Source organism: Natrix helvetica (genome assembly GCF_964273705.1).
Source record: "Natrix helvetica genome assembly, chromosome: 5".
NCBI lineage: Eukaryota > Metazoa > Chordata > Lepidosauria > Squamata > Natricidae > Natrix > Natrix helvetica.
In genome coordinates this window covers 130,372,103-130,394,904 of record NC_138551.1, presented here as the reverse complement: position 1 = coordinate 130,394,904, position 22,802 = coordinate 130,372,103, and the positions used below count along the sequence as shown (strand labels likewise).

The 22,802-nt window shown below is 44.7% G+C and overlaps 2 protein-coding genes across 2 annotated transcripts in view; both read left to right on the top strand.

Moving 5' to 3' along the window:
• Nucleotides 1-22,802, top strand: part of LOC309392714 (vomeronasal type-2 receptor 26-like) — a gene marked incomplete at both ends in the record, with an annotated part of 269,160 nt that overhangs the window by 147,450 nt on the left and 98,908 nt on the right. The gene's annotated exons all lie outside the window — the stretch shown is intronic.
• LOC309393754 (vomeronasal type-2 receptor 26-like) overlaps nt 820-22,802 on the top strand; it is a gene marked incomplete at both ends in the record, with an annotated part of 47,224 nt that continues 25,241 nt past the window's right edge. Inside the window, one exon of the mRNA XM_081956249.1 lies at nt 820-1,113. Coding sequence (XP_081812375.1) covers nt 820-1,113 — 294 coding nt within the window. The remainder of the gene's footprint in view (nt 1,114-22,802) is intronic.

The following is a 22,802-nucleotide window of genomic DNA, read 5'->3' as shown; positions in this document are numbered from 1 at the left end:
ACCCCTCCCCCCCCATCCTTATAACCCCTTACAACTTTTAAAAAACACTTAATTAAAAAACCCCTTAACGTGCGCTTCCTCCACCTCTCTGGGTTAATGAACCCGTCCTCAAGGTGGGCCCTTGAAAGGGCAGGAGGCCATAGCTGCGAGAGGGGGGAATCTCGTAGCTGTAGTAGGTCTAGCCTCGTATATAACATGATTAGACAGGGCCAAAGCTCGTCAAGTGGGAGCTGTCGGTATTAATATGCATTGGCAGCCTCAGATCCCACTAAGGGGATAGTCCTGGCAAAGGATAGACAGATGGAAAAAAGTCCACATCTTGGATGGAAATGATGGGCTGATGGAAATAAGATAGCCAGCTGGTGAATAGAGGGCTGCAGCTAAGGGGTAGTTCATAATGGGCGGTAGGGGCGGGTAGCCCATGATAGAGAGTAGTAAATGAGTAGTAAATGGGTGGGGGGGGGCGGGTTGTAGTGAGCACGGCAGAATACAGAGTCAAACCTTCTACATGGGCCTCAGGTGTTCCAACGCCTCCATTTCGTGGCCCGCCTCTGCCTTAGATAGTCCTCCGTCCATTTGGCCACCCACAGTCGTTGTTATTGTTATTGGTGTTATTATTGGGGTTATTATTGGGCTTATTATTGGGCCCGGGGGGGCCTGGGGGGGCTGCACCGACCTCCATACGGCCTCCCTGCAGCCCTCCTGCCGATCTCCTCCGGCGCCTCAGGCCTCGCTCTCCTTTCCTTCTTCCCTCCGGCGCCTCGGGCCTCCCTCGGGCCTCGCTCTCCTTCTCTCTTGGGTCGCCACCATCCCTCCGAAATGCCTCCGAAATGTCTCCAACCAGACCACCATCCTCCAGCCTCCTCCAGCCTCCTCCGCCCCCTCCACTCAGGCCTCCACCGCGTCGCCGCTCCGCCGCTCCGGCTCAAAACGACCAGCCGCCATACCGCCAGCCGCCCTGCCGCTCAGAAGCGCCAGCCGCCATGCCGCGCCGACCGGCACATCATCCTCCTCCTGCCCGGCTGCCCGACCGACCCGGCGGGCCAGCCTGGACCCGAGCAGGGGCCAGCATATTCGGCGCCAAGAATCCCGATCCTCAAGCTGGAAATGAGGGTCGGCAGCATCCCTGCCCGTCAGAGAGCCCTCCGCATTAAGCGGAGCTCAGAGGCAGCCCTCCATTCCCTCCGGAAGCTCCTCCTCCTTTAGAAGGACATTTCCTTCAACAATTGGCGATCCACAGATGGTACTCCAAGCTAGCCTAATCAATGGGCCCAGGTAAGTCTCCCATGCCGGCACATACCCCATTGAGTCTGTGGGTGGACTTTATCTTGGCCTTAACCATTTGGATCTAGATTTTAAAGGGGTTTTGAGTTTGGAAAGGCTGCCTGGAAAGAAGGTGAGTACCTCTAAATTTTAATTCTCTAAAATTTAATGTTAAAGCATGGCAAAGCGTGGAAATGTGTGTATGCCTGTATGTGTGTGAGTGATGAAATCTTTCTCCCAATCACAGCTGGATCCTGGTTCCTCTGTGTGTTTTACCAAGAGAGTCTGGAAAGTATTAGGGTCAGGCCAGAGCACAGGACCTTCTGTTAGGGAAAGGAGAGAGTGTGTGAAAATGGATGGAAAACTGAATGAAAATTTTGTTGTTGTTGTTGCTTTTGTCATGTCAAAGCAAAAAGCAAAGGCTCATTGTGCATAGAGAGAGAAGGAGGTGCTGATACTAACTGCAGAGGGGCAGAGGTCCTCCCCGGGTCACCTTTTTGGATCCGGAAAACCTTAGCAGAATTCCCTACGAGGAAAGGGGCCGAATACTTCGTTGAGTGAATCAAAGTTCTTTCCAGAATTTTTTTCTTCCGAAAACTTACGGAGGGTCACCCGGCTAGGCCAAAGTGAGCCTTACATGTAAAGGGTCATGGGAAGCGTTAGCTCGTGAGTGACAGGAATTTCCCTTGGAGATTTCCTTGAAGCCTGGGACGCCAGGCACATGCCTATCTTAGTTGGCATGGAGAGCAAGGAAACTGTGGCAAATGGGCTTTGCTGAAAGATGATACAGGAAAACTAATTTGGCTACATAGAGGTACTTAAAAGAATAGGGAAAATGTTGAAATGTTTCTTTTTTTCCCCTCTTGTCTGTTTGTTGCTGTGCCTTCCCTCATTTAACAGATTTGTGCTGGGAATGACTAGGATGTGTAAAGCTGAGAGTTCTCTCCCCCCCCTCTTATTTTCTCCTTGTCCTTGTATAAATGAGTGTCTAAGTCTTTGTGCACCCTCAAGGTAATTGTAATTAAGATATCTCCAATCCAAAAGACAAGAATTTTAAATTGTTCAATGAAAGAAAAGAGTAAACTAGCAGAAACTGCCTTCGCTCAGTTTGTTGGGCCCAGAAAACTGAGTGAAGGTCAGGGGAGTCTTTACTTTGTGTCTGTTTGGCCAGCAGAAACAGAGCAAAGAGAAGTTTTTTTTCCCCTTCCTTCCTTCCCTATACCTTAAAGTAACAACCCAGAAAATGTTTTAAGTCATTTGCAAGAAAAGTTTCATCCTTGCATTTATTGTGTGTTTAAATGATTTTACCTGTTCATTTCTTTCCTGAAGCATGTGAATCCAGACCCCATTTCTCATATGTGATATCTCTATAATGTTACCAGTTTAACTGAAGGTTTTATTTTTCAAACTCTGCCTGCAAGCTATCTACCCCCCCCCCCCACACTTACCTCTAATCCTCCAACAATGCCTTTTGTGTGGGGGAGGGGACCTTGTTCTCATGTCTTTCAGCCCTGGAAGATTGTACTCTTCAGGTGAGGATAGATTTTTTTCCCCTTTGGGGGGGAGGAGGAGAGTGTTGCCTTGGTGTGCATGTATGAGATGAAGGAAAATCCTACTAAAGGTTTGCCTTCAACCTGAGTAAAAAACCCTTTGCACATCTATCTGGCCAACCTACTCTCTTGGTCCTAAAGTAGAAACCTGGCCTCCAGAAGGCAGTTTTGATTTAGATTTTGTCAACAAATTTGCAGATCTTCTGGCCACCATCTGATGAATCGAGAGCCCCACCCAGATGCAAACAATGTGTTAATGAAAGTCTCCATACAGCTGGATCTTTAAAAATATGCCAGCGCTGCTGGGAGGTCCAACCTAGAACCCTGGCCGAATGCAAACAATGTGTGGACAAAACATCTCTATACATTGTGTCTATACATCTTGATCTTTAAAAATATGCCCGCCCTTGCTGGGAGATCAAGATAGAAGAGTTTGGATCTTTAAAAATTAGCCAGTGCTGCTGGCAGATCCAAATTAGAAACGAACACCCCAGGGCAGAGACAGGTATTAACAATCTAGTGCTTAAGGGAATAGAACAACGGGTGTAACTCCAAGCAAAAGTAAGAAATTTAGCAGGTAATTAAAAGGTAAAGCCTGTCTGAATGAGAAGACCTAGGTCCGTGATGGCAAACCTATGGCACTCGTGCTACAGGTGGCACGCGGAGCCAATTCTGAGGGCACGAGGCATTGCCCTGTCAGCTCCAGGATGCATGCGCCTGCTGGCCAGCTGATTTTCAATAGTTTTTCTTTTTTAATCTCCAGAGGATTTCCTGAAGCCTCCAAAGAGCAAAAAACAGCCCAATGCAAACCAAAAATGAGGAGAGAGCTGCCTGAATGGGGGAAAGACAAGCGGCAAGGAAAGAGGCTTCTTTCACTCATGTTGGCTGCTCTGTTCCCCCCTTCCCCCCCTGCTACTAAAAGGACCCTGCCCGATCACTGGAATCCAAAGGGAAATGAGGATAGAGCTGCCAGCACGGGGAAAAGACAGCTTCTTTCACTCGTGCTGGCTGCTCTGTTCCCCCCTCCCCCCTGCTACTAAAAAGGATCCTGCCTGATTGCTGGAATCCAAAGGGAAAGGAGGAGAGAGCTGCCAGCACGGGGGAAAGAACAGCAGTAAGGAAAGAAGAAAAGAGGCTTCTTTCACTCAACGTGGCTGCTGTTGCCATTTTCTCCATTTCAGTGCTACGTCATCGTGGTTGCACCACCCACCATCGCCCAGGTCCTCGCTTCTCCCAAGCATTTCTTTGCCTACCTGATTTCCAGCTCCATCACATTTGTTGCCATCATGTGCAGAGAAACAAAGTTTGTGGGACTAAAAAAAAACTTCAATCAATCAATTACAACTTGGGGGGGGGGAGAGATCTCGCAAAGTTGGAATTGATTGATAGAAGGGGTGTTTTTTAGTCCCACAAACTTTGTTTTCCTGTCCAAAACGGTAAGAAACACGATGGAAAAATGCTACGGAGAGGAAATTAAATAGGCAAAGAAATGCTTGGGAGAAGCAAGGACCTGGGTGATGGTGGGGGGCAGGTTCCATTGAGTGGTGCTGAAATGGAGAAAAGGGCAACAGAGCAGCCATCTTGAGGTAGAAAAGCTGCTTTTTCTTATTTCCTTGCTGCTTGTCTTTCCCTCATGCAGATAGCTCTCTTCCTCATTTCCCTTTCGATTGCAGCGACCAGGCAGGATCCTCTGTGCTAGCACAGGGGAGGAGGAGGGAAACAGAACAGCCACCTTGAGGGGAAAAAGCTGCTTTTTCTTCTTACCTTGCCGCTTGTCTTTCCCCCGTGCCAGTGGCTCCCTTCCTCATTTGTCTATTGACTGTAGTGCCCAAGATCCTCTTTAATAGAAGGGGGAAATTTAGCAACTGGACTCACACCTGCCATAGTAAAAAGGGCCCAATCTTTACACAGGAGAATGATAAGGGAAGGTTTTTTGGCACAGGAGCACACGAGCATCCCCCCCACCCCCACCCCAATCTCTGCCCTTTTATGGCAGAGCAACTTCTCCCCTCACGGGGTGTTAGCCAAGGGGAAGCAGCCAGAGCAGGAAGTGGCAAGGAAGCCTTGCGCAAAAATGCGCGGTCCACACAGGTGAGGGGGGGGGCATTAAGTTATGTGGGTGGGCACTAGAGTTCGTGTGATAGTGTGCACGCATGTGCTTTTGGCACCCGAGGCGAAAAAGGTTTGCCATCACTGACCTAAGTAATTGGACTTAATTTGATGTAATGTCTGTTAAAAAATTCTTAGGTATGCATCTACACTAATAACATGTAGAATTGAATGGCATTGAATTGATTGTGATATGTTTGACCAGCTAGCAAAATAAATAAGCTTCTCAGCTTGGGCTTGGAGCTGTGGGGAAGGGGAGTGTAGTTAGGATTTAAACTGCTCTCTGAGTTTTCCCATGCTTGGAGAATGAACCACATGTTTCCCAAGGAAAGAAAATTGAAGATTTAAAGGGACAGGACCTCCCCCAGGCCTGAAAGTGTTGTTCCATGGTATTTATGCATGTATGTGTGTGTGTGTGTGTGTGATCATTTCCAGACCTGGAGGGAAGTTGAGATCCTCTAATAATAGTACAAAATGGAGCTCATTAGCTTGTAAAAAAGCTCCCTGAAATACTTATAATGATTGGTTGGCATGAGCAAGCATGAAGGTCTGATTGCAGTATGAACGTGAGTGTGTGTCCCCAATGTCCCAGGGAGTGATAAGTGAAGGGATCCAGAGACCTGTGATTGCCTTGTGAATTCCCTCCCCCCTCTTCCTTCTGGGTCATTCTTTGGAGGGAAGCAGGAAAGCCAGGGAGAATGAGTGTCTGTTCATTTTTACCATGAGTGTGTGTATGAAATGTCCCCAGTGATACCTGTGAATGCCTCTGGGCATCCCCCATTTCTTTGCCTGCTCTGAATACAATTTTGATTTTTTTTTCTTCTGGAAATTTTTGAGATTTAAAATGCTTAATTAAACCTATTAAAAGAAATGATTTTGAGATATTTTGCTTACATTTGTAAATGTTTTAACATACTTAATGAGAATTTGCTTCCATCTGAATGGAATATGATATTTTGGAGTGTTGACTCAAAGTACCTCTTTTTTTTAATTGCATTTTTTAAAAAGCTGTTCTTCCCTCCCTCTTTTACGCCTGAGTGCATTTTAAATGCTTATGAGTCAAGGTGCTCTACCCTATGATATTTTGTTTGTTTGTTTGTTTGCAACACAAGTTGTTGCCCCTTTTGGAAATTTACTCATCTTACTGCAAAAGTGTTTCAATCATAGAGGCAGTGGGAATGTCATGTTCCATGAAATTTACATTGTCACCCTTCTGAAATAATGTTTGGATTTCCACACTTGGACAGAATGGGGGAAATTCCACAACATGAGACTAAAGGTATGTCTGTAAAGAACTGTATACTTGGCCTCTCTTCTTCTTCACCTCAGAAACAAAGGACTGCTAGCTCAAACTATAACTCTCAAATTTGCTCCTGGTGATTGCCTCCTGATAAAACCTGACATGAGGGGAAAAAAACTTAGCCAAGCCTGGGACAGACTACCAAGACTGACTGACCACTCTTACCAGCAAGCTAAGCTTAGTACCATCCAGCAGATATGAAAGAACGGCCCCTGAGATGGAGAAGTAAAGACCAAAAGACTCTCTTCTATCCCCAGAAGACAGCTGTAAAGACTACAGGGGAGGGTGAAAATTGATTGTAAAGTTTTCTTTCTTTGTCTCCTTCACAGAAATTCATTGTAAGGTTTTCTTTCCTGTCTCATTTATATTGTAATCAGATTAACGTATTCATGTAAAAATTATAGTTGAGAATGGCTAGCACAGCAAGTTCTGAACACCTTAGATTTCTATCTAGTGGGAGGAAAGTTTGTCCAAAATGTCTGTATTTTCTATATTGTAGAAGCAGCTACACACACAGAGAGAGAGAGAGAGAGAGAGAGACAGAGAGAGAGAGAGAGAGAGAGAGAGAGAGAAAGACAGAGAGAGACAGAGAGAGAGACAGAGAGAGAGACAGAGAGAGACAGAGAAAGAAAGAAAGAAAAAAGAGAGGGGGGAGAGGGAGAGGGAGGCGGGGAGAGGCACCATTCAGAATTAAACTGAAACTATCTCCTTGATTTACCTCCACACAAAGCTTCTCTTGACAGAAAAGCCTAAGCAGTGATATCTCCCTGTTAATTCCATGGGGGAGAGTCAATTCCCCTCAGACAATTCCCCCACTGAAGAGTAGCAGAAAGGATCTTCAAAATCTGAGCCCTGAATAAGAGCTAGGGCAGGTTCAAGAACCATCCCTTCGAAATGGGCAGCCTGTAACTTAAAAGAAAAGCATGGCTGCGAAGAATTTTGGGATTTCTGCTTGCTTGAAACCTGTCTGGAAGCTCACAGAAAGTGATATCTGATACTAATTGGCATAGAAAATTGGATACTGTAAATTTCTTTCCAGAAATTGTGCCCTGGTTGCTAGACCTTCATGGTTGAAAGCTCTCTGGGAGCCACTGAAGGGATCCTTCTGCTGTCTCTCTCAATGCCTTTCCATCAGAAAAATTAAGTCTCCCTGATCTGACCAATTTTTGTCTTTTGTCAAGAACATGTGCGTTCCACTCACATGTTTTGAAAAAAAAAAGGAGGGATTGTGGAAAGTTATCACCCAGCCCTCTCCCAGAAAAATGAAATATCCTAGGAAATATTGAAAAGGCAGAATATTATATTTTCCTGGATGTGAAAAAGGGAGAAACACATTTTAAACACAATGTAAATTCCTGCAGCTTCCTGCCCATCCCCACTTTGTCAATGGTCCATTAGGAAGGCCAAGCTAGTCCACTTTACATAATAAAGAGTTCTCCCCATCAGCTCCAGGTGGATGGGATTAAGGCATGATAATATTGGCCCTTTACCCAACTCCCCACATGGCATTTGAGAACTGTGAGAATTCAACCAAACCTGGACTCAGTCTAGAGTGTTGCCCCTGCATGGGCCCATGTGAGTCTGACAACCAATCAGAATACATTTCTTACAAAGGAACAGGAAACAGAGAGGTGGGACTGAACAGGTTATAAAAAGCCTAGCAAGCCCCTCCATCTTCCCTTCTCTTCCCTTCTCTTCTTCTCCACCAACATTGAAGCATGTGATCACCTTTTCTGTTCAGGACTCAGGCCATGTGGTCCTGTCCACCATTAAAACCATCTTTCCAAGCAGCCTCCATGTCTTCAATGTTTCTTTTCCCCACTTGGAGCCGAACCCAGAAGGACATTTATTTCAACATTATTTGAGTAACATTTTGAAGACAGTTTTTATCCATTTAGTTATCATACCACCCCTCAAGTTTCCACAAAATTCTTTGTGAGTCCTTTATTGAAATCCACTTCTATCACCAGAGTTCACATAATCCATTTAGAAAGTGCAATGATATGTGAGAATGACTTTTGGGATGAGGAGAAGAGAGGCTGCCTAGGGAAGGATCAGACAAGAGGGGAGAATCCTGCAGCCACATAATGGGAGAGAAAGAAACTCAGAAAGGATGCTCCCTAACTTTTCAGGCTGAGAAAAGTGTTGATGGGAGATTTGTTCTTTCAGATTTTAATTTTTTTGTTAAAAGTCACATTACAATCAAGCAGAATTAGCACATCTGGAGGTGTTTTCCATCAGGATTACAAGGGAGAAGATTAGCCTGAAAGATTTCTTCTTGATCAAGCCATGCTTTCAGGGAATCAACCTGTTGTTTTCAAAGAGTTTATGGATCATCTTTTTTTTCTCTGTTCATTTTATTGAATGTTCCCTATAATTGACCAACTGTGTGGATTATATTTTCTTTATATTTTGACAGTGTGTGATTGACAAATTTTTCTCAAACTTTTTCATTCACTTATGAAGATATTGGCAGTATTTGTATCCCATTTAACCATATTTGGAGATTGGACAATTGTAGATGAAAGATTCAATGTGGGATAAGAAACAACGTTTTCTGTTTTTCAAATTCCTGGATGTTTCCATTCTAGTTTCATCCCTTTCTGGAGAAGAATGAATTTTGGAATATTTCTCAGAGAAAACTGTACTTGGGCCAAAATGGAGAGATAACAGCAGATGTTGGCATTCACGGCTTCTTTGTTCTCCCCAATGAGCATCCCAGGAAAGAGATTCTGGCGTATTTTAAAAGACAGAGACTTTCTATCAAAGAAGATGCTCTTTCACAGCTAAAGTTGCTCAATAAGGTGAGATAAATTTTGGTGTCTTTTCTCTGTTTCCCAAAGCCTGAGGTCCCATTTCAAGTGGGCAAAGCCTATAGTCTCCAGGGTGGTTGGCCTTCCATGCCAGTTGGTGTCATCTAATGGAAGTTCTTCAACAGACGGGACCTAAGTGGAGGATCTTTGCCATGTTTTATGGAAACCTTTCAAGATCTTACTGGTCAGAGGTTTCTTTCTTCATCAGTTTTATTCTATATTAAAAAATCTAATGGAATAAAAGTTTCCTAAATCTTTTACATATATCATCATACTTAATTTTTTTTCAATTCAATCCATTAATAAAGTTTAAAGTAGAAAAGTATTTTATTGTAATATTAAATACCAAAATCAAAAGGGAGGAATTAAATGAAGAATCTGCCAGTTGTTATCCCTCCTGCATCTGTTTAGAAGTAGTCAGAGATTTCATATTTACCTCAGTGAAGACCAGAGGCTACTTGTCTCCATCCATTTCTACCTCCATATTCCATGGACGGAGAGTCCTAACATCTTTTCTTTGGCATTCCTTGTTCTTCGTCTCAGTCCCTGCCTCAGTCCAAATGTGTGGAAAGTTGTCATCCTGGATTTGTCAAGAGGGCTCGAGAAGGAGAGCCAGTTTGCTGCTATGACTGCATTCCTTGTCCGGAGGGAACCTTCTCCACTCAGGGAGGTGGGTCACACTGAGGAAAATGGGAGGCTTTGTGGAACTGGATCCATCCAGAACATTTTCATGAAAGTGCAAGTTAAAAGACAGATAGAAGTTCACCAGTTTTTATGTTTTTATTTTTAACCTGCACAATTTATTATTTAAAAGGAAGTAAAAAAAAAACTTTGAAGGAGAGGCTGGGAAGAGTTGGGAGGAGGAGGTGGAAGACTGAGCAAGCTTTACTACTATTTAAGGAAATATCTCTTCTGCTTTTTAGTTTGGACTTGTGCTGCTAAATTCACCTTTCTAGGAATACCTGAGTTTTTTGAAACTTGATGAATTGTTTTAGGTCCACCTTCTGAAAGACCTTGCAATTCACTGTATACTGAATCCTCCCCTTGAGGATGACTGAGAAGGTGTCACTGCTCCATAATGTGGTGCTGTGGATAGTTATGAGAGGAACTCATTACACAAAATATTCTGCCAGTCATGTAGATCAATAAATAAATAAATAAATCAGAATAGAGCTGGAAGGGACCTTGGAGATCTTCTTCCCCTACTCAAGCTGGAGAACCATTTATACCATTTCAGAGAAGTGACTGTTCAGTCTCTTCTTTAAAACATTCAGTGTTGAAGAACCCAAAACCTCTGGATGCCAGCTTTTTAACTGGTTAATTGTTCTTACTATTAGGAAGTTTCTCCTTAATTCAATATTGTTTTTAAGTGTTACAAGATACTTTAGGTATCCTCCAAGTCCAGTATATTAACTGCCATGTGGCAGGACTCAGGATGTTTGCCTAAAAAGATTATATGATTCATTGCTAATTTCTTGTAATGTAGCTCTTTATGAAGATTCTACACATTACACAGGAAATAATTAACATCCTAGGACTTCCCTCAACTTCAAATACATATACATATACATACACATACACACACACACACACACACACACACACACACATATATCCTTCTTATGCTCTTTTTAATGAAATCATTAAGAAATACTTCTTGGAAAATGTCCATAGTATCAGTTGTTATCCAAAGAAGGTATTTCCTGTAAGATAAAAGGACAGAATGTTAAAGAAAATTGCTTTTTGGTTTCTCAGATGTGGAAAAATGCATCAAGTGTCCAGATGATGGACTTCCGGTTCCGGCGGCTACGGCGACAGGCAAGCCTTTGCCTGCTCCCGCTCTCCCGGTGGGCTTCCCCCGCTTCTGGGGGGGCACAGGACGCCCCGGAGAGGTGTCCTGCCGAGGGAACGGCTCGCGGAGGGTCCTGGCGTCGGCGTCGGCTGGCGGGGGCTTCTCCGCTTCGTTCTAGGCACCGGGGAGCAGTCTCGGAGGGCGCCCGTGTGCGCGCGCCTCGCCCCATGCCGATCGGAGAACGCGCTCTTGAACGAAGCAGCGGCAATGTGGTGAGAGGCTTCCCTTCTCCATTCCCTCTATCTTGAATTTATGGACCTTTCAGCATTTTTTTAAAAAAAAGTTAAACTTTCGGATTTCTGCTAGAGGTGCGGCTAGAGGGAGGGGGATTTCCCCCCCTCCCTTGGACAAGCGGCTTGAGAAGATTTTGCTTTCGCCCTCAGGGGAAGGAGGAGGGGGGAGAGCCAACTAATGATGCCTCACCCTCATAAAAGTGACTTTCATTGGACTTAGCTCCAGAACTTATGGGTGAACTGAGAACTTTCTGAACTTTTAAAAATTTTATTATGCCTCTGAGCCCAAAGCTGGCAGGGCAAGATGGCACACTTCCGTTGTCTTCATGAACTGTGAAACCTGACTCCACCTTTAAAATTCAGGCTTCCGGTCTTTGTCTCCGAGTCACCCAGAGGAATCTCTTGTGGATTGTTCTTTTCTGAACTCTTTGGGGAAAAAACCTTCATCTATTGCTAGACTGACTAAAGAAATCCCCATCTGTTTGGATCCTCTGCCTTCTGGATTCGCCTGCCTGCTCTACTTCTCCAGCTGCCCAGTCTCTACTTTGACTGATCTCCTTGCTTTAAAAACCATGTCTCCAAAAAGACCACCTCCTGGAAAGCCTGGATTTGCTACTTCTGCCCCAACGTCTGCAACGTCTAGCCCAGCTACACAGTCAAAGATAACAGAACTGATGCAACCCAAGACTACAGAGATAGACTTTCAACAAATGCTTCAACAAATTCTACAGGGCCAGGAGGAAATTAAGAAACAGTTAAGGGAAATGAAAGATGAAATTAAACAGAACCAAGCCCAGATCTTTAAGAACTCACAGAGACTGGACCTTGTGGAGGGTGGGGTGGCAGAGGCGAGGGGGGGGGGTAGAGGCCTTACAGAAGGGGAACAAAGAACTTGACATCCAACAAATGAAAATAGAGTTTGAGAGAATGTCTTTTTATCTTAGATTTCAAAATGTAATAGAAGCAGATGGGGAAAACATAAGGGACATTATGACTAATATTTTAGCTGAATACATACACAAAGACAAACAGCAGATGGAATGGGAGATAGACCTAGCCTATAGAGTGAATTCAGCATATGCCAGAACACATAATGTACCCAGGGAGGTTCACATTAAATTCCTTAGGAAAACCACAAGAGATGAAATTCTGGGTGTACAAAGGGGGCAAACATTGACATACTGTGACAGGGAGATAACCATTCTAAAGCAGATTCCCAAAAAAATTAGGGAAAAAAGGAAAAGCTATTCGCAACTGGCGAATAAATTATACCAGAAGGGGGTGTGGTTTAGATGGTTGATGCCTGAAGGTATGCTGATATTCTGGGAGGAGACAAGAATCAGAATTAATACACCCATAGAGGCACAGGCCTTTATGGAAAAAAATAAAGCCAACCTAGAAAAAACAGAAGACACTACAACGGTCATACAGGACACGGGAGGGGCCGGAGCTCTGCCAGCGGGGGGTGAAGGGTCAACACCAAGAAAGCTCAGATCACAAAAATAAATAAGAAAATCACAATGTTATAAACAGACCGAAAGTAAAAATGAATTTATAACTAGACTATATATTATAATTATATAAATTGATTGAAAATTATTCTTTCTAGAATTAATATGCTGACTTTTTATGATCATGTATTAAGATTTGATATTTTGATGTAACCTAGGAGTTTGGAGGGAGGGGGCGTCTGCCACACTTGCAACTGCCAAAATTTGTAATTCCACCTACCCTTTTCCACATAAATGTTTTTAAAAAAACCAATAAAACTTTTTGAAAAAAAAAAAAAGTGTCCAGATGATAAATATCCAAATGAGGACAGAGTCCAATGTATCCCCAAAGTTGTAACTTTCCTGTCTTATGAAGAACATCTTGGCATCATCCTGGTTTCTTTTGCCCTACTCTTGTTCTTAATCACAGACCTTGTTTTAATCATCTTCATTAAATACCGAGAAACTCCCATTGTCAAAGCCAACAATCGGGACCTCTCCTACATCCTCCTGGTCTCCCTCCTGCTTTGCTTCTTGTCTCCTTCTCTCTTCATTGGTCAACCAAGGAAAGCGACCTGCCTTCTCCGACAAATGGTCTTCAGCATCATCTTCTCATTTGCCGTTTCTTCTCTCTTGGCCAAAACCATCACGGTGGTGCTGGCTTTCCTGGCCACAAAACCAGGAAACCATGTGAAGAGATGGTTGGGGAAGAGCTTGGCCAACTCCATCATCCTTTCTTCTGCTGCTGTCCAAATTATCATCTGCTCCATCTGGCTGGGAGTTTCTCCCCCCTTCCCTGACTCTGACCTCCACTCCCAGCTTGGAGAGATCATCCTGCAATGCAACGAAGGGGCTGTTGTCATGTTCTACGTCACCCTCAGCTACATGGGCTTCCTGGCTGCCATCTGCTTCATGGTGGCTTTCCTGGCCAGGAATCTGCCTGGGGCCTTCAATGAAGCCAAGCTAATCACCTTCAGCATGCTGGTCTTCTGCAGTGTCTGGGTGACTTTTGTGCCCACCTACCTGAGCACCAAGGGGAAATACATGGTGGCTGTGCAGGTCTTCTCCATCCTGGCCTCCAGTGCTGGTCTGCTGGGCTGCATCTTCATCCCCAAGTGCTACATTATTCTTCTGAGGCCAGACCTGAACACAAAGGAGCATCTCACAGCCAGAACAAATGTAAAAGCATGAGAAAAAACACCATGATATTTAAGAATGGTATACTGTCCATTTATTTTAACGAATCCCTGAATTATTTCCACTTTGATAGTATGCAGGAATCAAAGAACATATCTACATGTTTCCAAATGGGAAATTGTTGAAGGATTTTAATTCTTATAACTGCCTTCCTTTTCACCTGAATAAATCTTGCTAAAGAAAACTCTGTGAAAGTCATTCAGGGGAATTTGTTGTTCACCAACTGCCAATGAATTTGACACCTTTTAAAAAACATTTTTTTAAAAAAAATGATTCCTATGGACAGTACTAAAAGTGTATGTGTGAGAGAATGAATAGGAAAAGTGGTAAGATGGATTCTATGGGAGCCAAGCTCCAACTACCATGTTATTTGATAATCTCCATGAGAACCATTGGCCATCCCACCAAGCCAGAGAAGGTGGGGGCCTCCAGGTCCTCTTGCTTAAATGTTCTCACCCAAGGAGACCTACTTAGCTCACCTTTCCCATGGCTTCTCCTGCCCTGTGAAAGAGGCTTTTCCATGAGATCCGCCATCCTGTTTTTGGGATGATAAAGACAGAAGAAACATCCGGTTCTTTTCCCCAGTGCATAGGCCAGGTTGAGACTGGAGTCCAGAAGGTGTGGGTGGAGAAACCCCACAGGAGAGTCAGACTGCATCCTGACGAGATTGGGCTCCTTGTAGCTGCACCAGGTGAATAGTTGAACGCAGGAGATCGGCTGTGTCTCAAACTCCATCAAAGGAAAGAAAGAGGGTCTCTCTCTCTCTCTCTCTCTCCAAGGTGGGAAGCTCAGCAGTGCAACCCTTGGAAGCCTGATCTGGCGGGTTCCCGTCAATCATCTCAGGCTGCTTACAGCCCCAGAAGCCCCAGAAATAAGCCCTTCAGAAGGACTTTGCTCCCGGCTCCCAGGAAGTGAGCAGAAGGGAGAAGAAAAGGGAAGTTCTAATTATGGGATCCTGAAAGTCTCTGAATATTAATTAGAATGGACTATGAGGCAATAAAGGTAGTCCTCCACTTATGACCACAATTTCTGTTGCTGAGTAAGTTCTGTGTCATTTTACAACCTTTCTGCCACTGTTGCTAAGCAAATGAGTGCAGTCATTAAGTAAATCAAGTGGTCGTTAAGCAAATCTTATAGTGATCCCATGACCCTAAGGTACGGCAACTGTCATAAATACATGCCAGTTCCCACATGCCTGAGTTTTGATCACGTGACCAGGGGGTGTTGCAGCGGTCGTAGATGTGAAAATTGGTCCTGAGTCATTTTTCTCAGTGTTGTTGTAACTTCCGTCACTAAATAAATCACTGTAAGTCGAGGACAACCTGTTGTCCTCGTGGCAGTTTTTGACAACGAGGCTCCTGCCCTTAAGATTCAATCAGAATAGAGCTGGAAGGGAACTTGGAGGTCATCTAGTCCAACCCGCTGCTCAAGCAGTAGTCCCCAGGCCATTCCATCCAAAGGACTGTCCTTCAGTGAGTCACAGCCAATTTCTCGACCTCTTGTGCCCCAGATGGTAAAGAAACCACTGCAGTTGCGGAAGGAACCCTGAGATCCTTAAGGGAAACCGGCTTCTCCCATCGACTCCGTTTGTTGGGAGCCTGCTGGGAAAGTGGCCAGCTTAGTATCATCTCCACATTTGCTGGCTGCCAAAGGCTGATCATGGGACTGTGAGAACGTTGCGAAAGCCGTAACTGTGAGGCCCTTTTTCAGTGCCCCTGTAATTGTGAAGGGTCGACAAAGGTCTGGTTTTCCATGGAGGCTGCCTGCCCTTCGGCCTCCTTCAGCCTTCCTGTCCTTGCTCCAAGGGGCCTCTGCAGAAGAGCGGGGAGAAATAGACCTCAAATTAAATGAAAACAGCGGTTTTCAAAGTTATGGGAAATTGCATTAGCACTAATAGCCTGCCATCTCGTGGCCATTTTGCATATGGCAGGTGGAGACAAGAAATCACAAAAGTTAATATAAATAAAAATAATCAGGGTGGGGATCGGGCAAAATCCAACATGGGTTTCTACTCTGAGTCCCCAATCTCTCTTGAGGTTAAAACGGGGAGAAATAGACCTCAAATTAAATGAAAAATCAGTTTGTAAAGTCTATTGGAAACTGCATTAGCAATAATAGCCTGCCATCTCGTGGCCATTTTGCATATGGCAGATGGCAAGGTGTAATTCCAAAAGTTAATATAAATAAAATAAGGGTGCAAATCGGGTGAAATCCGACGTAGGATCTTATTGTGAGTCCCCCATCTCTCTAGAGGTGAAAACGGGGTGAAATAGACCTCAAATTAAATGAAAACGTGAATGAGAATTTAATCCTGTGTAGCTGATGCTCTACTTCCCTCCTCTACATCTAGGAGACAAATGTGTCTGTCCCAGTTCTTGTCAAGATAGTTAAAGTCCCCCATTACTATTAGAGTGTGCTTTCTGCTGCATATCTTAGTTAACCGATTAGCAAAACAGTCATTTATATCAACCATCCCACTAGCAAGTAGCATATGCGGGAGGGGGGAGGAACGACTTCCTGGGACATAATTTTACCAAAAGTATAATTTTACTTAGATCCATATAGTTACAGACCAGTGGTGGGTTCCTACTGGTTCAGACTGGTTCGGCCGAAGACTTAGTGGTTTGGCGGCCTGGGTCGCTGGAACCAGCAGCGACTCAGGCCTGCCACGCCCTCGAACTGGTTCTCCTGGTGGTGCCATAGGCTCCGCCATCTTTTTTTCCACTTTTGCACATGTGCAGAAGCATTTTTCTTGCATTGCGCATGCCTGTGCAGCATGCATAAAGCGTACGCGCGAGAGGCGTGCACGAGGCGTGCACGAGCGAACTGGCAGTAGAGCCTGCCGGAACCCACCCCTGGTACAGATGAAGTGAAGCCAATTCTGAAGGTGGCCACAGGCAGCTGCGTAGGTGAAGTTCTCCTTTTCCCGCTGTCCATTGTTTGCCAATCCAACACAATCTATGTGTTTTGGAAAACAGCCTGTGCCGTTTCAAGAGGACCCGTAACAGAACCTTGAAGTGAATGAACTTCCACAGGGTGCGGCTGGCTCTCTTGAGTCCTTCCCCCCTGGGCTTCCCCCTCCTCCCTTCCGATTCTGTTGTCAAGCTGGGAGGAAAATTGCAGGCAGGGATAGAAGCCAAATCAGAGTTGATTTTTCCTCTGTTTGGAGAGGGGGGGTCTGTAGAATACACCTATGTCGATGTCATTCCTTTCTCCTTTTATATTAACCCAAAGGGATTCAAGGAAGCCTTCATCCCTTTTTCCCTGCATTTCTAATGAAGTGTAGCTACTTCTTCTATAAAATGCAAATCTGCCACTTCTTTGATTAGATACGTTTCTTTCTAATAGTTTAAACCCTCCAGCTAGATGTTGCATGTTCTACATCTGTACAGGACATGGTGGCTCAGTGGCTAAGATGCTGAGCTTGTCGATCAGAAAGTTTGGCAGTTCGGCGGTTCAAATCCCTAGCGCCACATAACAGAGTGAGCTCCCGTGACTTGTCCCAGCTTCTGCCCACCTAGCAGTTTGAAAGCAGGTAAAACACGCAGTAGAAAAATAGGAACCACCCTTTGTGGGAAGGGAACAGAGTTCCATGCGCCTTTGGCATTGAGTCATGCTGGCCACATGACCATGGAGACGTCTTCGGACAGCACTGGCTCTTTGGCTTTGAAACGGAGATGAGCACCGCCCCCTAGAGTCAGGAATGTCACTCCTGGGAATGTATGAAATGGAAAAGCACATTATTTACCTACATTTCCATAGTATTTGGAGCTTTCTTCCACAGTTGAAAAAAAGTCCCAAAGATCATGCATTTGAGGGCAGTTTCTTCGTCGAGCGCAAGCATTATTTCCGCTGTTCTCTTTCCAAAAACGCCTTTTCACAGGAATTGTACAGTCGTGTAAAGAAAAGAGGTTTTGCAGGGACCAAGACTTTGCTTCTTGCTTTCTAAGGAAGCCTCGATCAGAACCAGTTCCTCTTGTCCTGTGAAATGGGATTTTCTATGAGATCCGCTATCTTCTCTCCGTCCCCGTATTGGTTATTTTGCAACCGGTTCTTCCCCCAACACATTGGGCTAACATGAGCCTGGAGTCCCGGAGACGTGGGTGGAGAAAACCTGGGGAATGAGCCACACTACATCTTGACCACAATGGACTGCCTGTGGCTGCACCATGTGAATAGTGGCAAGCAGGAGATTGGGTGTATCGCAAACTCCCTCAACACTTTCAACATGACAACATCTAGGAGAAGAGGGGACTCACTCCAGAATTCCCAGTTTTTTCTTTCCGTAGAAATGGAGAAGGTTCAACGACCACAACCACCCCTGCGGTCTGTGAAAACCCTTTCTGAGAGAAGCAATAAACAGTTTTGCTTTCTAAAACTTTGGTCTACTTTTGCACACTTGAACGACAGTCCAACAAGTTATTTGTTTCCAACTGTAGGGTCTACGTCTACATGGAAGGATGTAAGCAGTGGGGCACCACGAGGTTCCGTCTTAGGCTCTTCAATGTGTTCATAAACGACTTGGATGAGGGACTACAAGGGGAACTTACCAAATGTGGAGATGATACTAAGCTGGCAGGAATAGCCAACACCCTAGAAGAAAGGCTCAAGATCCAGATAGGTCTTGACAGACTTGAACACGGGGTCCTATCTAACAAAATGAAATTCAATGTAGAGAAAAGTAAAGTCCTACACTTAGGTAAGAAAAACCAAAAGTACACATATAAACTGGGTGAAACCAGGCTTCATAGCAGTGACTGTGAGAGGGATCTTGGAGTCTTAGTTGACAACCAGTTAAATATGAGCCAGCAGTGTGCAGCATCAGCAGCTCTGCACATGCACACACTGGGAACAGGCTCCCGTTGTTCTTCTGCCTTGCTGATGTCAGGCCCTGGAGGCTCCGGAGGCAGCAAATAACTACCAGATGGCCTTGGCCCCCTCTCTGCCTCTGATACACAGCCCTCGTCCAAGCCTTCCCCAGACTCCAGGACTGGCCCATGTTCCTCCCCAACCTCCTCACTGTCTGAATCTGCTGCCAGCTCTGCTGACTGCTGGTGGGCCACAACACTTAGCGAGTAATAAGAACCAACCAGGATGGCTTCCAAACCAGGATCAGGGTCTTTGGGCTTATATGTCAGTCCAATTAAGCATGGGATATTTCACTTCTGATGGCCATAAGAAATCATGGTTTGTGCATTACACAAAATCAGTCAATAACCAATGATCTCCTCAAGTCTGTTTCTTGTTCTCAGAATGGAGGTAGCATCTTCAGACCATTCTGGAGGGTCCATGGGGGACCCCCATCTTCCTCAGAGTCATGGAGGCTCCCCTCCAGGGTGAGGCCGGCCGACTTTTCCTCCCAGGAAATGCTCGATCCCCCTTGGAAGACCCAGCCCTGCATGGCTTTCTCCCCCACAGGAGCCTCTCCTGGAAAGACACGGAGCCCAAGCGAGGCTGGAGAAACCGCAGGAGCTGCGTCCCCCCAACACTCAACCCTGGGACCCATAAACCAGGATAGTCTCTTCCCAGGATTGCCCCAGATCCCCTCCTCCTTCCTGGCCTTCCTGGGCCTTCTCTGTGGGTCTGGGCTTTGCTTTTCCCTGGGCGCCCCATGTATGGAAAGAGGTGGCAGTGCAACATGGGATATGATCTCACCCCTTCCCAGGACTCAGAAGATGGAACCTGGAGGGGGATTTTGCAGATCTGCTTCCCTTCCCCAATATGAGGCTCCCCAGCTTCCTCCTCCCAAGATGGGCTCCCCAGTCAGCTGGGCAGAGTCCTCTCTGGCATCCCTGCAAGAGCCCCCTTGCCTGGCCTCTGCATGGAAAAGGGTCGCAGGGGAACATGGGATATGGGCTTCTGCATTCCTGGGTCTCTGAAGATGGAAGTTGGATTTTGCAGATCAGCTTTTCCATCTGCAACACAAGGATCCTGAGCTCCCCTTTCCTTATTCCTCCCTCCCTCCCTCCCTCCCTCCCTCCCTCCCCCTTCCTTCCTTCCTTCCTTCCTTCCTTCCTTCCTTCCTTGCTTGCTTGCTTGCTTGCTTGCTTGCCTGCCTTCGCAGCCTTGATTTCTCCATCTCTTTTCACTTGGTTTTTTTCTAACCCCCCCCCCTCTGATTTTTTTTTTAACTCTGCAAACTTCTGGTAACTAATTTTTCACTAAAGTTCATTTTGTTTTTAGAAACTGACTGCACAATTTCATCAGCCCTTTTCCGTTGATGCCCTTGAGCATTAGCTTTCAAAATAAAGTACATTTTGGTTCCAACTCAGCTGCCAACTATTTCAATTTCTGTGATATGCTCTGCCATTAACTGGTCCCTGGAGTTTTGTCTTTTATCACTATGCCAACAAATCTCAGATTTATTTGTTTCTTCAGCCACAGGTGCTGTGTATTCCCTCTGGGCTCAGTTTCAAGCATGGAGACCCCAAATCTCTCAATTCTAGATGATGGCTTTAATTCGATATCTGCCCCTGTTATTATGAATCACATGGGGATTATTTCCTTTCCATTTCCCTCCAGAGAATTGCCAAACAGCCTTTGAGTCCAAGAACTGGTTGAATTATCCAGGGATCCCTCCTGAGAGGGAGAATTATGATAAAAGTTTCAGCTCTGCTCTTTGGCCGAATCCTCCAGGGGAGACTTTGGGCAGAGAAATAGGGAGTATTGGGACAGGCAAGGTCTGTGCTCTTGAATGTCCGTCTCTCTCCTTTCCAGATGAAGCTGAGTGTTTCTCCGCGTTTCAATCAGGAAAGACATTGGATCATATTCCACCTTGTGAGAGTCCTTTGAATTCTTATAATTCTTCTTTAGAAACAGAAAAGGGATTCATTGATTCACCCCATGAATGATGGACCTCCTGCTTCTGCTTCTGATGCTGCTTTTGTCCCATCCAATCTCTGGGAAGCCGAGAATGAAATGCCCACAGAGTTTGGAGCACCAGGATGGAAAACAACCACAGAGCTTTTACAGCCCAGGAGACCATCTCATTGGGATAGTCACCAGTGGAAAGGAAAGATTGCATACAAAGTTGCTTTTCAACGCGGCTCCTTCTGTTCAGCTTGTTTTCCAAGATTTGTAAGTCATTCAGGGTGATGGAATTGCACTCTCCTTCTTTTTTGTTTTTATATTCATTTATTCCTATGTTGAAAGAAATGTCCTTCTGGGTTCGGCTCCAAGTGGGGAAAAAGACACTGGAGAGATGGAGGCTGCTTGGAAAGATGGTTTATTGGTGGACAGGACCACGTGGCTTGAGTCCTGAACAGAAAAGGTGATCACATGCTTCAATGTTAGGGGAAGAAGAAGAGAAGGAAGGAAGGAAGGAAGAGAAGCTGAGTCCCTGGTTTTATGCCCTCTCTGGCCTTTGATCTTGAGCTTCTGTTCTGATTGGTTGTCAGACTCCCATGGAGCCATGCAGGGGCAACTCTCTAGGCTGTGTTTTGAATCCAGGTTTGGTTGAGTTCTCAGATGCTATGTGGGGAGTTGGGTAAAGGGCCAATATTATCATGCCTTAATCCCGTCCCCCTGGAGCTGAAGGGGAGAACTCTCTATTATGTAAAGAGTTTTAATGGCTCACTGACAAAGGGGGATGGGCAGTAAGCTACAGGGAGCTATTCTGTCTTTATAATATGTTTCTTCCTTTTCACATCCAGAGAAATATTCTGCCTTTTCAATATTTCCTAGGATATTTCATTTTTCTGGGAGAGGGCTGGGTGATAACTTCCTACACCTACATTGGGGGATATGTCTAATTTCCTGAATGATTTTGATTTCCACGATCTCTCTCTTTTGTCTGATTTTGTGAAAAAGACAAATCCAAAAATGGGTCTGAAAAAAAGCTGAAAGGGCTGGAGATTATTTTTCTCTCTCAGTTCAATCCTTAATTTATCACTTGAATAATGAATTTTATTTAAAGTAGTGGTGGAATTAGTTGCAGTTGCCATAACTTAGCCCATTTCCATATTTGTTTAACTGATCATTGCTTTTGGATCAATGTTGGCTTAAGGCTCAGTAGGCTTCTGGAGGCTTATATATTTTTTAAAAAGTATTTGTTGTTGCTATTGACGATAGTAACACCTTTTTTTACAATAGGGATGATTATGGTTTTTCACTCGGCTTATGGTTCATTTTCAACATTCAAACGGTCAACAAGAATTCCCAGCTTCTGCACAATCTCACACTGGGCTACAACATCCATGACAACTATTGGAGCACTTTCCGCACTTCAGATGCCTTGCTGGACATTCTCTCCACTGGAGAAGCCAATATTCCCAACTACGGCTGTGGAAGGAAGGACAACCTTCTGGTTCTTCTTGATGGAGCTAGAAGAGACATCTCCATCCAGGCGTCAACATTAGGAGGCACCTACAAAGTCCCACAGGTTTGTGGGGGTTTTCTCCATCTGGTAAAGTGAGTGGTGAGGAGTGGTGGGTGAGCAATAGATGCAATCATGTCTTCTCCATGGAATTCAAGAGCTGCTTTTCTCCTTATTAGCAAAAATGTCAATATTTTACCCCATTATGTTCATGTTAAGATTAATCATAAAAGGCCTGAAATATAAGCAATACATTCCCTGAAGAAGATATTCTATCAACTAACTGATAAAAAAAATATCCCTGGTTGTTGGGGCCTCTATTGGCATCTTCATTTCCACATATAAATAATATCCAGTCAGATTGAAGTTGGCAGTAGTAGCATTTTATCTATCCAAAAAGTGGAATAAAAAGGACTCTAGAAATTATAGGCCAAATAGACTAGTATATATTGTGGCTAAAATTTATGCCATGATCCTCTTTGTTAAACTTGAGAAAAAATGCATTCCTTGAAGAAGAACCAGAAGATTTTAGGTAGTGAACAGCTATATAGATTTTATAATAAATATTGCATGTCAATAAACTAATATTGCTAACAGATTTGTCTTGAAATATCTCATCTATATCAGCGAAGTAAAACACGGTTTGGCTGGCTTTCTAGATGTTAGTGCATTTGTCATAAT